This window comes from Hypanus sabinus, chromosome X1 (assembly GCF_030144855.1).
Source record: "Hypanus sabinus isolate sHypSab1 chromosome X1, sHypSab1.hap1, whole genome shotgun sequence".
Lineage (NCBI taxonomy): Eukaryota > Metazoa > Chordata > Chondrichthyes > Myliobatiformes > Dasyatidae > Hypanus > Hypanus sabinus.
The window spans coordinates 25,776,005-25,790,309 of NC_082738.1; the positions used below are offsets into that span (position 1 = coordinate 25,776,005).

The following is a 14,305-nucleotide window of genomic DNA, read 5'->3' on the forward strand; positions in this document are numbered from 1 at the left end:
GAGGAAATGGGGAGAGGGATGAGGAAGAGGGGGAAAGGAGGGAGAGGGAGAGAGAGGGGAGAGGGTAGAGGGGGAGAGGGGAAAGGGGAGAGGTGCGAGGAGGGGGAGCGGGGAGAAGGGGAGGGAGAGGGGAGAAGGGAAGGGGAGAAGGGGAGGGGGGAGAGGGAGAGGAGGGAGAAGGGGAAAGAAGGGGAGGAGGGGGAGAGAGGGGGGAGAGGGCAGGGGGGAGGGAGAGGGGAGGGGAGAGAGGGGTTGAAGGGGAAAGGGGTAGGGGAGAGGTGTGAGAGAGGGGAGGGTGAGATAGAGAGGGGGATAGAGAGGGAAGGGGGATAGAGGGGGTGGAAGGGAAGATGGGGAGATGAGGAGGGGGAGAGAGGGAAGAGGGGTAGAGGAGGGGGAGAGAGGGAGGGGGAGAGAGGGAAGAGGGGTTGGGGAGAGAGGGAAGGGGGAAGGGAAAGAGGGAAGGGGAGAGAGGGAGGGGTGGGGAGGGAGAGGGGGAGAGGAGTAGGAGGTGGAGAGGGGAGGAGTGAGGAGAGGGAAGAGGAGGGTGAGGGGAGGGGAAGTGGGAGGGGAGGGGGAGAGGTGAGGAGGAGAGGAGGTGAGGAAAGGGAGGGCTAGGGGTAGGGGCGAGGGGGAGAGGAGGGGAGGGGGAGGGGAGAGGGGAGGGGAGAGGGAGGAAGAGAAGAGGGGGAGAGGAGAGTGTGAGAGGATCGGAGTTGGAGAGGGGAGGGGAGAAGGGGCAGGAGGAGGGAGGGGAGAAGGGGAGGAGGGGAGAGGGGAGGAGGGGAGGGGAAAGTGCGAGAGGAGTGGAGAGTTGGAGAGGGCAGGGGAGAGGCGGAGGAGGTGAGGAGGGGAGGGGAAAGTGCGAGAGGAGTGGAGAGTTGGAGAGGGCAGGGGAGAGGCGGAGGAGGTGAGGAGGGGAGGGGGAGAGTGGGGGAGGAGAGGGAGTGAGAGGGGGAGGGGAGCGACGGAGATGGGGAGAGGGGAAAGGGAGGGGGGAGGGGGAGATGGAGATGGAGAGGAGAGAGAGCAAGAGAGGGAGAGAGAGAAAAGGGAAAGAATAGGGTGAGAGAGAAAGAGTAAAATAGAGAAGAACATAAAAGTGTGGGAGAACTTATTGGAGATGGAAAAATTGGGTAGTGCTGGAAGCAAATGATGCCATTAGATCCTGAGCAGCTGTAACATAAAATTTTGGCTTGTACCTTATTATGATGATAGTATCCTGCAAGTGTCAATTCTGCCATTTGTCATCTCAGCAGTTATTCACCGGGTATTCAGACATTGCCTTGAGTAACAAGGCCAAATGGAGGACTACCTATAGAGGTCCATAATAATGTAACTACAAGAAATCCCTCATAAAGGTCAATGTTCTCAATGCTGGAATAGGATTTTTACAAATCCCTTCTTCCAACAATTGCCTATGTGCCTGCTCTCTAGTGGTAACACACTAAGTTCTGTTCTCAAAGGATTCAAATGAGATTCCCACAGGATGGATATAGATTGACACTGATGAGCATGCACAATGAGACGTTGGACCACTGGCTGAAAACCTGCAAAGACATCAAAGAGAGCCCAGGCTCTTACCATACAGCATGTGATGGCTAACTTCCTAGTTTCTACTGTAACACACTGTGGCTACCCAAGGTATGCTGCAGTGGAACCTCAGGCCAGTATCCTGCAAACACAAACTGCTCACAAATTCGAGAGATTTTGCAGATGCTGGAAATCCAGAGTATCCAGTCCTGATGAAGTGCCTCAGCCCAAAATGGTGACTGGTCATTCCTCTCCATAGATGCTGCCTATTGAGCTCCCCCAGCAATTTGTGTGTGACAAACTGCTCACGGTTGTGCAACACACTGGAATTTTCAGCTCAACGTGGCTTCTCTGAAGATGCTCTGTGCTTTGCAAATGTGCCAAGAAAATGCATACGAGGGAAGCACCTTTCTCTGAGGCACAAGACAACTCAGCTGCATAGCTCATGTGAAGGGAACCTCTCTTCATACTCTGTGAGTGCAGGTTTATTTGAATGATCTAAGATGTACATTTTTACACATAATGGAACAGACACTTGATACATGCAATAATGTATAACATATAAGACTTTAAAAAAAAGCTTAAACAACACATTTTATAGAATTCTGTGTAAATTGATGAGATGTGACCTACCCTGTGAGTTGGGCAGAGGAAGCCTGAGAATGCCTCCTCCACCAGTGGCAGAAGTGAGTCCTGGGAGAGAAGCAAGAGGTGCTGTGGGAATAGTAAACACAAGACCCTGTTGTGCATTTACTGGACTTGTCATGTTGAGCGGAATGAGAAGAGACTGGTTTAATGGGACACTTCCTGTTGAAGCCATTACCACTGTCGGCAGGTTTTCTGAAGTCAGAATCTGCAGGAAAATTCATTGCAAAGATTAGTGGATGTCAAACCACTGCACCTCTGATTGTTTTTAAACTTAAATGTTGTTATGCTACTGAAAGGAGAGGGGAAACCTGCGTTGTTCCCTTGATTTATCTTAAAAACTGCTTCTGTCTTATTCAACCACATTCAGTGTTCTAGCCAAACCTATTAACAAGTAAGGTATCTAGCTGTGCACTGAGAGTTGGGCAGTGAAGCCATGTGTCCCATTACAATTAGCTCCTTTGTTCACTTCTGCTGCTTCTGGAAAAAAAGAAATCAACTGTTACAAACTTGGATAGATTATTGAGATTGGCAGTCTGAAGGCACAGCATGCTAACTTCCTCCAAATTTCTCTCCTTCTAATTTACAAAATCTTGCTTCTGCACAAAAGCTCATCAAGCAAAAATAAATGAGCAGTCCCGTCTCTTCTACCACCAATACTACTCCCCCCTATCCTCAATGATATGAAACTTTGTTCTTTCCTTCTCTTTGAACTTCTCGGGTCAGCAATCACCCTTAACCACAGCACAGACACTTTCAACTCTACTCACCTCGTTCTAAGCTGGGTAAAAGGAAATACACTCAGAGGCCACTTTATTAGGTACACTGCTACAGCTGCTCTTTAATGCAAACATCTAATCAGCCAGAGATGTGGCAGCAACTCAATGCAGAAAAACTTGCAGACATGGTCAAGAGGTTCAGTTGTTGTTCAGACCAAATATTAGAATGGGGAAGGAATATGATCTAAGTGACTTTGATTGTTGGTGCCAGACAGGGTGGTTTAAGTATCACAGAAACTGCTGATCTCCTGGGAATTTAATGCACATCAGTCTCTAGAGTTTACAGAGAATGGTGCGAAAAACAAAAGAAAATCCAGCGAGTGGCTGTTCTGTGGCCAAAAGCCCTTGTTAATGAGGGAGGTCTGAGGAGAATGGTCAGACTGATTCAAGCTGGCAGGAAGGTGACAGCAATTCAAACAACCACTCGTTACAACAGTGGTGTGCAAGCAGCAAAAGACCACAGAAGTGCACTCAGTGGCCAACCTATTAGGTGCAGAATAAAGTGGCCACTGAGTGTATATCACCTGGTGATACTTGCACTTATTTTGCTTCCGTTTCTTTGATACAGTACCAGGCCTTTGCTCAATGCTTCCCTTTTACAACTCTGGTAAGATGGTGAGCTTACCAGGCAATTATAAATGCAAAGCCATATTTTGACATTCTGTGGTTCACTGTTATACAATGCTTCACTTCACATTTTGTATAGAAAAATTAATTTACAAAATTTTAAATGAGGGACAAAGGATTTCAAAAAGGCATATGATAAAGTGCTCCTTGATTTCACTGCTGAATGTTGAGATCTAATGTAATTTAAAATAGAACCTTCTTGCTATGGATTATCCCTATCAAGGGAAATTATTTCTCTGAATATATTTTACTGAAGCACTTTATCATTTAAACACCTTTATTATATCTGCCTCAATCTCTTAAATGCAAGCAATTGAAAGCAAGCTACTGCTTGAATACATTTTATGGAAATATTTTCTTTATTACTTCTGACCCATTTCAAATGTTGTTTCCTACCTATCAGAGGGAATTGCACCATTGTGATTCTATAGGAACACCAAAGAAATATGATTTCCTCATTCAAGAAACCTTGAACACAAGATTTAATGCAAGCAGCACAGCAGCTCCATATATGAATGCTTAGGAATATAAGAAAAAGAAGCAGGGCCATTCCATTCGTTCCCACATAACTGCCCCAAATTTCAATAAGATCATGCTCAGTCCTTTACCTCAACAGCACTGTTCAACTGCATTCTCATATTCTTTTGATTCCCTTAATACCTAAAAGTCTGCCAGTCTCTCGCTTGAATATTCAGTGATTGAGCCTCCACAGTGCTCTTGAGGAAAGAATTCCACAGTTTCAACACTCTCTGGGTGAAGAAATCTCTCCTCGTCACCTCTTTTTGGAATGGCCAGCTCCCTATTCTGAGACTGCAATCTCTGGTTCTCGATTCCTAAAACAGGGGAAACAATGTCCTAAAGTATACCCTGTCAAGCCTTGTAAGAATTTTGATTATAACTCATTCTCTAGAGAGTATACATTCAGTCTACTTATCCTTGCCATAGAACAGATCCCTCCATTCCAAGAACCAATCTAATGACCCTTTCTTCCATTTCCTCTATTCCATTCCCTCTATGTTTTCTTAGGTAGGAGAAAAGATCAGATCTATATGCTCTTTTATAATTTCAGTAAGACATCTTTAGTTTTGTAACTCAAATCCTCTTGTGAAGGTCAACATGCTGTTTGCCTTTCTAATTGCCTATTGTACCGGCACATTTAATGTTATCCACAATAAAGCTTCTACATAAATGCTAGTTGTTAATATTGTTCCATATTTTTCCATCAAGCCCTTGTTCCTTTCCATGCTTTCCACCAAATTCAAGTTCTCTATTTTTTTCCCTCCAATGGATTACACTTTTTCAAGCAAACAAGTTTTTCGCCAAAGCTATTATGTTTACACTTTAACTTTGTACAATGCAATAATTTTTTGATTTAAGTATATTACCTGGTTTATATAACTTTTTCACGTAGATGTCAATTCTTTCCTGGTGAGGAAATGTGCTATTCAGTTCCCTTTATACAATCACATGATGTAGTGGCGCTACACTGAGTTCAGCATACCACTTAAAGTTACTTGGTTCTGTTCACAGCGTCACATATTAGTCTAGCATTTATGGCATCCTGAGACCACCTACGATTTTTAATTGTAATAGATGCGTTCATGCATAAATTTCAAACATATCCCATAAATATCTAAAGAGATCAAGTGGCAGTCATGTGCCATGAAGCATGAAATCTCTATCGACACAAACAGCACATTTTTACCAAATGAGTTACCTGAGATGCTGCTGGTACTGAGATGGGCACAGTCGGTTGTGCTTGAAGATGTAGCCGATCTGCTTGTATTTCATTCACTGGCATTACTCCAGTTTGTTCTGAAACATAAAACAGCAATAACCAACAATATTTAGGGTTTTAGAAAGTATTTCTCATCAGTGCAACACAGCAGCAGCATACACTTTAGCTATCCCTTTCCAAATTTAATCAGTTACTTTTAATATCCCCTTTCCTTTCTAACTTTAACTGTCTCTCCATGCACACAGGTACTGTACCTATTAAAGATTTAGAAATAACAGACTTAATGACTGAACAGAAGGAAATCATAGATCAGTCAGTATTTTATGAGTTACACAGAAAACCTTTGAAGAGCAACAGTTTGGGAAAGTATAACTTTTTCCCACATTAGTGTCAAGAGTTCAGAAAGGGCAAACAATGTTGCTGATTCTTAAAAGGTTTTACTTACATTATCAGAGAGAACAAGTAGTAATGGCTTTGTTCCCAGCTGCTGCTCTGTTTTCAGTGAAGGATTTATCCTCAGCTCCTTCTTATTTCTTATCAACTTGTTGCCCTTGGTTTTATCCAACAACACAGCATCATATTCCACACGTATGCTGTCAGAATAAAGCTGGCTTACTGCAATTGGGCATGACATTGGTGAGACCACACCTTAAGTGCAGTGTGCAATTTTGGTCCCTTTATCTGACAAAGGATGTTCTTGCTATAAAGAGACTGTATCAAATGGTCACTGGATATTCCCTGTATGTCAAATCTGATGTATGAAGACAGATTGAAACAACTGAACTTATATTCACAACAGTTAGATGAGTGGGTCAGGACCTCATTGAAGTGTATAAAGTCCTGACGGCACTGGATTCTAAATGCAGGAAGGCTGCTCCTGATGGTGAAGAGGTTTAGAACCAGGGTACAGTCTAAGGTAACAGGTAAATCATTTAGGATTGAGATGAAGATAAATTCTCCATCAAAAGAGTGGAGAAACTGTGGTACATTAAAGCTACTATAGAAATACAAGTTGTTTATTTTATGACAAGCAAGAATTAAGTTTAATTAAACATTTCAGCAGTTCTCTGCCCATGACAGTGAAGCCACAATGTTTAAATATACAGTAGCTGAGATGATGGCAAGATCTTGATTAATGCTTCAGCCAACATTTTTTAATGCCCCTACTTCAAAGCTCCTTCCTTTACTGCATTAATATTTGTCCAAATCATCTTGTTTAGGCTCACAGGTATATAAGCTTGACTGGGTAGAACAATTTTAACCTGAAAAACAAAACTGAAAAGGAAGACTGTTCATTTATTTGGAGTTCCATATCATCTACAATGTACTCTCTATGCAAATTGTGCATCTTTTGCACTGGCAGTTAGGAACAGGGAACCCATCTCAGGCAGCTACTCTTTAAATTAAATAGCATCCTTGCAAGGCTTTGTGGGAAGGGACTGCGTCTAAAGTCCTGCTGTACCAGACATCAAGGGGCTAAGCCCAATGTAAAAGCCTCTCAAATACCTGGAGTCTGTTCTATCCAAAGAGGCTACATAGGTGCTCTGTACACAAAATGTGCTAATGCTACTAATTTATGTACCGGCTAACACTGTGAATATATAGAATGAATGGCACTAGGAGTGTAAAGAAAGCCGTCTTTTGCATTTTTGTATGAATATAAATTTCTTTTTGAAATAAAAATGCATCTCCATCAGGCTCCTCAACATTACCTCCCTGCTCCTCCTTGCTACTGTCAGTCACAATCTAAGTCACCATCAACAATCACCCACCCTAAACTTACACTTACTGATGTCCTGCCCTCATCCTCACCTGACCACCTCAGTACACACCTCTCCTCATCACCAAACTCTCACCCGAACTGATCCTTGGCAACCAACCCATCACCATAGCTCCTTAATGACGCTATTCAACCTTTCAGAACCCAATTTCCCACCACCAAGGCACAAAGGTATACAATACAGCAGGGAGAAGCTCTACAGAGGTAAACTGCATGCAAGTGAAATGGAAATTAGTTAAACAGACTACAGAATACTATTACGACAACTCCTGTGCAATCAATAGAAGTATACTGTTTACATATTTTTCCTCAATTACATATTCCAAATGTCCCTACTTTTATCATTTTGCTTCTATGTTATGTAACAATATGCTATTTGGTGCAAGTAGAAATCAGTAAACACACATTTGTCCTAAGAGATAATGTTACACTCCAAATTACCAAATAAGAGTGGCCTGTGCAGATGTAACAGGTAATAACTTATGCCTGAATAGGAGCACTATCTGGATAAGATGCAAAGCAGAGTAATGATGGCAACTCCTTTGCTTGCATCTTTGGAAACAGCTCTATTTCCATCTTTAATATCTTTATTTTTCATTTTCAGGGGTCTTTTGAAGACCCTGACCTGGAGTTACACACTGCCTTCGGTTCTTTACGGGAATGGGACCAGCTCTCAGGCTTCCATAACTGACCATTGTTGTTTGGCATGCCTAGGGCTCGGTCTAAGAGTCCAGCTCGGATTTGGAAGCCAAGGATCTTGGGACTCTGGAGATGGGTGGTTCAAGGGTTGGTGTCAGGCAGGAGACCCACGTGTCATCAGGGGAGTCAGGATATCTGTGGCTGTGTGCCTGGAGACCTGAGATGTTTGAGATCTTCTGGCACAGAACTCGAAAAAAGCAACGTAACGGACTTTTAACATCGTAAACCTGTGAGTTGTTAGTTATGTCTCCCTGCTCACTTATTAGGGAGGGAGAGAAAGAGAGAGAGAGAGAGCTTGTGGTATGTCGTATTCCTGGTGAAACACAAAGTTTTTGGGATAACTGCAAGTCTGTGTCTTTGCTGTTGCTTTGCTCATATTTGAGTGCTTGGTGGTGGGTGCCGATGCTTTTTTTTGCCAGTGGGGGGAGGGGGGATTGTTGCTTGCTGCCGCTTATATGCAGGAGGGAGGGGAGCTCGGGGGTGGCTTTGGGGTTCTAACATTTAACTGTCATTCACTCTTTGGGGCACTCCTCTGTTTTTGTGGATGGTTGCGAAGAAAAAGCATTTCAGGATGTATATTGTATACATTTCTCTGACATTAAATTGGACCTTTGAACCTTTGACCCTATCTAGGAGGACAGCACTACTTTTAAAAGTCTGTATTTGCCAATAAATGAGAAACTGGTATACACACAACACAGATCACAATGTAAGTGACTCATAATATCAGATGTGGCTTACCTGCTCTTATTTCACTAAGATAGTACAATTCCAGTTGTTCTCACATTATAGATGACCAGTCCGAATCTGTTGCTAGATTTTGTAGCAAAATTGAAATCTAGGGTACTATAAAGTCTAACAGAGGGATATAATCTCTTCAGAAATAGATCAATGGTTTATGACGAAGATGTTTAGTTGCAATGACCTGTTAATCATGTCAAAGCTTGTTGTTATAAAATTATAAATCTAGCCCTCAAGATTCCTCAAAAAATATTTATTTTTAAAATGTTGCAATTAATAAATTTGGCCAATAGTGAAATATTGTTAATGAACTAGATTCCAACATTCAATTACAGCATTGTTGAGATTCTTGCAAGGCTAATAGAAGTGCTGCTTAAAAATGTATGCAATACAAGAACATCCAAAAGTAAACCCTGCTTACCAGTAGACCTATGGTTCTCCTGCACACAATTTTTGAGGATTTTCGGCGCCTCAGTAGAAGCACTGCCTTCACTATTTTCCTCACCCACTACTGCTGTTGGGAGAACAATTCTTTGAGGTTCTGCATCACCCGCTGCTTTGGATGGAACATCCACTTTCATTGATGGAGCTTTAACGATTTCCTGGCCAGTCATCACAGTAACCTGTAAATATATTAATTTAACAATCAAATGTCAAATGTCTTATTGCTCCATTGGGGTCCTATACTTTGTAGTCCACCATTTCAATTTCAGGACTTGTAAAAGTTATGAGATTCAGAAATGGACAGCTGGATTTGCTCTGTTTGCAAATGTTATTTTCCACAAATTTAATGAAACAACATACAGTTAACCTATGGTATAATTACTGTCTTAGTTATTTTAAAGGAGTAATAATTACTGATAAGAAACATGTAAGCTATTGCTTTTCAGCAATTCAGTGGGTAAATATACATGAGAATGTGGGTCATATAGACAACATTGATCATTGAGGTATTGAGGTATGTGTTACCTCTTTTAGCCAGGTTTAACTAGATCATTATAATTAGCTGGTGTCTCAACAATAAAAAGGAGGAGGAGGACAGGACAAAAGCTCATTCCCAATGATGCTTGCTTTCCTGTGGATCCTGCTGGAGCAAGGACATAACTATAAATCATTTAATGGATTAAGAAGAAAACATATTGTCAGCACCCACAATATAGCTTCAACTGATAGGAGTGCGCTATAAATTAACTGAAATGATAGTTTTAGATTGCCAGTTATGACTGGCGTGCTAAGAGAAATAGAGGAAGTTGCACATGAACCACTGTCAGAATCCTTCAGAGGCTCAAGATATTCCAGAATGATTTCAAATGGATTGGAAAAGGTCTCAATGTGGCGACAAGAGCAGGTCAGGGGCTAGGAATCCTGCCATGAGTAACTCATCTCCTAACTCCCCAAAGCACATCCAAAATCTCCATGGCTCAAGTCAGGAGTGTGATGGAACACTCTTCACTTGTCTGTATGAGTGCAGCTTCAACAACCCAAGAAGATTGACATCATAAACATGTACAGCAGGAGTCAGCTGTCCAGCTCCTTGACTCTACACCACCATTTACCAAAGTAATGGCTGATCTTCTATCTCAATTGGAATTTTCTCATCCCTATATCCTTTGGTTCCTTTAATAACAGAAAACCATCAGTCTTGGTTTTAAATGAATTCAATGACCGAGTCCACATAATCTTAGGGCAGAGAGAATTCTAATCTCAATGACACCCGGCTCTTGAAACTTCAGCTAGGGAAACATCCTCCCTGAAAAAATGTTTTAAGTTCCCAGCTTTCATTCTTCTAAACTCTAGAGAATACATTCCAGACTGTTTCATCTCTCCTTACATTGCAAACAGCCAAGAACAGCCAGCTACCTTAGGATCTAGCACTGGTACTTGAAAAACTTTAACAAAATTTCACTCACAGTCAAGGTCAATGAACATAATAATTAAATTCCCTCTACCAACAACAGCACAACTATAGTCACACACAGATTGAGGCGTAAGACTTCCATTGCTCATTGTAAGCCATCCCTAGCAATTGCATCACCTATCAGGCACTCATATGTTCCATCACAGAGTCACTCAGTTACCCCAACTCTAAAATTTACACACATATCAGCTTTATGTACATTGTCAGCTTTCTATATAGAAAGTAAGGTACATAATGCAGACTCATTGAAATACACACAACACCCTTACCCTTCTCTTGCTGCAGATAGCACACAATCCTACCAGCAACTGCAGAATGAAAGTCCCTAACCTCCCCATCGGTGAACTGGTCTATCAGACAAAGTATGCATGGAAGACTATGGGGGTAGCTATCATCCTATTTATAGTTGCATCTGATTTATTCCTCCTTTTCCAATCCTACTTCATGCTCATTCCACAAACCCTTATGGTTTGCAAGAAATTGTTTAAGCTTGCCCTTTAATTTGCTTGCTCCGCTCACTGTGACCCCATGCTTGTGTCTTTCTCATTTGAGATATCCAAGACAAAACCCTGAGCAGCAGAGCCATCCCACTGTAAAGTGGAAGAAGACTCCCCCACTAATCTGTTTGACACACAAAGCCACGAGCTCAGATAGTTAGCAAACATGAGGAAATCTGCAGATGCTGGAAATTCAAACAACAACACACACAAAATGCTGGTGGAACACAGCAGGCCAGGCAGCATCTATGGGTCTCAACCTGAAACGTCGACAGTGCTTCTCCCTATAGATGCTGCCTGGCCTGCTGTGTTCCACTAGCATCTTGTGTGTGTTGTAGCTCAGATAGTTACTCATTGATGGGATTGGGCTACCACTGGTAATCCCAACACTTGTCATCTGCCCTTAATTGCCCTAGAAGATGGAGGCAGCTAAAAGTCAACCACCTGTGATGGATATGGAATGATATGTCGGTCGGACCAGGTAAGGTTGGAAGATTTCCTTTCTTGAAGTGAACCGAGTAGGATTTTAACACAATCCAGTAGTTTGCACTGAAACTATTTTCCTTTTGCAACATCAGATTTACTTTATTACTTGAATTTGCATTCCTCAACAACATTGGTGAATGCTCCCTCTCTGGTGGCAGTCCACAAACAACAGAGGTAGTTTAGTCTATCAGGCACGAGTTCACTAAGCAAAAGTCATTGGCCATATACACTATAACACTTAAAGCATTGTCAAGCCTGCCTAGAAGTTGCAGGACTTTAACCCCAGGAAAAAGACTGTGCAATCACCCTATCTATGCTCCTTCATGATTTTATACACCTCTATAAGATCACTCCTCATTCTTCTATGCTCCAGTGAGTAAAGTCCCAACATAGAACATGGAACAGTAAAGCACAGGAACAGGCCTTTTGGCTCACAATTTTGTGCCAGACCAATTAAATTAGTAATCAAATGGCCAACTAAATCAATCGCTTCTGCCTACACAATGTCTATATCCTTCAATTTTTCTCACATTCATGTGCTTATCTAAATGTCTCTTAAAAGTCCCTAATGTATCTGGCTCTACCACCACCACAGAGAGTGCATTCCAGGCACCTACCACTCTCATGTAAAAAACTTGCCCCTCAAATCTCCTTTGAAATTACCCCCTCTCACCTTAAATGCATGTCCTCTGGTATTAGACATTTCAGCCCTGGGAAAAAGATACCAGCTGCCTACTCTCTCTATGCCTCTCATAATCTTATAAAGCTCTATCAAGTCTTCCCTCATCCTCTGCTGCTCCAAAGAATACAACCCAATTTTGTCCAACCTTTCGTTATAGCACAAGCCCTCAGGCAGCATCCTAGTAAACCTCTTCTGAACCCACTCCAAATCCTTGACATCCTTCCTATAATGCAATACTCCAGATGCTGCCTAACTAGAATTTTATAAAGCTGAAACATAAGTTCCTGAACTCAATGCAATATGCATTTTTAACCACTCTTAACCTGTATAGCCACTTCCAGGGAGCTATGAACTTGAACCCCAAGATCACTCTGCTTGTCAACAATGTTAAGAGTCTTGCCCTTAACAGTGAACTGTCTCTTTACATTTGACTTACCAAGGTGCAATACTTCACATTTGGCCAGGTTAAACTCCATCTGCCATTTCTCCACCCATATCTGCAAATGATCTATATTTCGTGTATTCCCCCACTTATTTCCCTGTAACTTATTCCCTCTCACTTGCCCTCATGTAAATTGGTAAATTGGTTTATTATTGTCACATTTACTGAGAGTGAAAAGCTTGTCTTGCATATTGTTCATACAGATTAATTCATTACAACAGTGCTTTGAGATAGTACAAGGTAAAACAATAGCAGAATACAGAATAAAGTGTAACAGCTACAGAGGAAGTACAGTGCAGGTTAACAATAAAGTATAAGGTCATAACAAAGTACATTGTGAGGGCAAGAGTCCATATTGTCATACTAGGAACCATTCAATATTCTTATAATAGTGGGAGAGAAACTGTCCTTGAGCCTGGAGATACGGGTGTTGTGGGAGGAAAAACCTCAGGAGCAGCAGACAGAATAGATCAGGCCAACTCAGAGAACTGTTTCAGACAAAAGGGTTTTATTACATGATATCATGGAGAGCCCAGACTCCTAAAGCAGAGTTCTGAGACTCTACTCAACACTGGATTACACTCTTATTTATACCCCAAGCGTATGTGACAAGAAGCACTTAAATCTGAAAAAGGAGGGAACTTCAACTACAATTTGTTAGAATAATGAAGTTGCACTATATGCCCTTGAGTGGTTATACATTTTCTTAATTGTTAGTTCTCAGGACAGTGTATCAGGCTTTCCCAAGCGCAAACGTGATGATTCTTAGAACAAGGAAGCACAGACATAGTTATTTTCCCATCCCACCGACAAAGCATATTTCAGTCACACAGTCGCAGATAAGTGATTAGGGACTTTGAATTCACATACTAGAAGAAGGTCATTAACCCCTTAACGTTTGTCACAGTGTCTTACTATTTTCTTCCACAACGGGCATTTGTAACTTCTGTCCGATGGAAGAGGGAAAAAGAGAGAATGTCCATGGTAGGTGGGGTCTTTGATTACGTTGATTGATTTATCAAGGCAGCAAGAAGTATAGGCAGAGTCCATGGAGGGAAGGCTGGTTTCCATGATGTGCTAATCAGTGTCCACAACTCTCTGCAGTTTCTTGCTGTCACAGGCAGAGCAGTTGCCACAGCAAGCTGTGACACATCCTGATGGGATGCTTTCTATAGTGAGAATTCAAGGGGAGACGCTTAATTTCTTTAGACTCCTGAGGAAGTAGAGGTGTCTGTGAGCTTTCTTGGCCATGACATCAACATGGTTAGGTCAGGATAGGTTATTGGTCATGTTCACTCTTAACAATGAGCCCACTGCAAAGACACCCATGCTTCAAATGACAAAAGCCAATCTTCACTTCAATTTCAAAAAAAGTCACTTCAAGACTTACTGTAATACTCTTCAACCCCATTCAATACAACAAGTTCACCTCCAATTTAATCCCCAAGAGATTTAAGATCTCTTTAAATATGCACTGCTTGGACCAGGCTCTCTCTGAGAATTGAGCGCAGATACACAGCCCAATTTTGCAGGATGATTGTCAAGCGAACATTCTGAGGTTTAACATTGTTGCTGCATGATCTGCATATTTCTAACCTGTAATATGTGTACGAACCATGCAATTCAATTTGTCAAGTAAAACTAAGCCTGTTAGAATGTTATAGTTGAGATGAAAATTCCACTCAAATTGTAATGAAAAATGTATTATGCACTTAAATTTCCAGGGTATTATTATTCT

At 41.8% G+C, this 14,305-nt stretch overlaps 1 protein-coding gene across 1 annotated transcript in view; it reads right to left on the reverse strand.

The window, feature by feature from the left end:
• The window catches only part of pou6f1 (POU class 6 homeobox 1), an 87,582-nt gene that overhangs the window by 55,508 nt on the left and 17,769 nt on the right, over window positions 1-14,305 (reverse strand). Inside the window, exons 3-5 of the mRNA XM_059956102.1 lie at window positions 8,964-9,165; window positions 5,302-5,399; window positions 2,167-2,386 (exon numbers count right to left, since the gene is read on the reverse strand). Coding sequence (XP_059812085.1) covers window positions 2,167-2,386; window positions 5,302-5,399; window positions 8,964-9,165 — 520 coding nt within the window. The remainder of the gene's footprint in view (window positions 1-2,166; window positions 2,387-5,301; window positions 5,400-8,963; window positions 9,166-14,305) is intronic.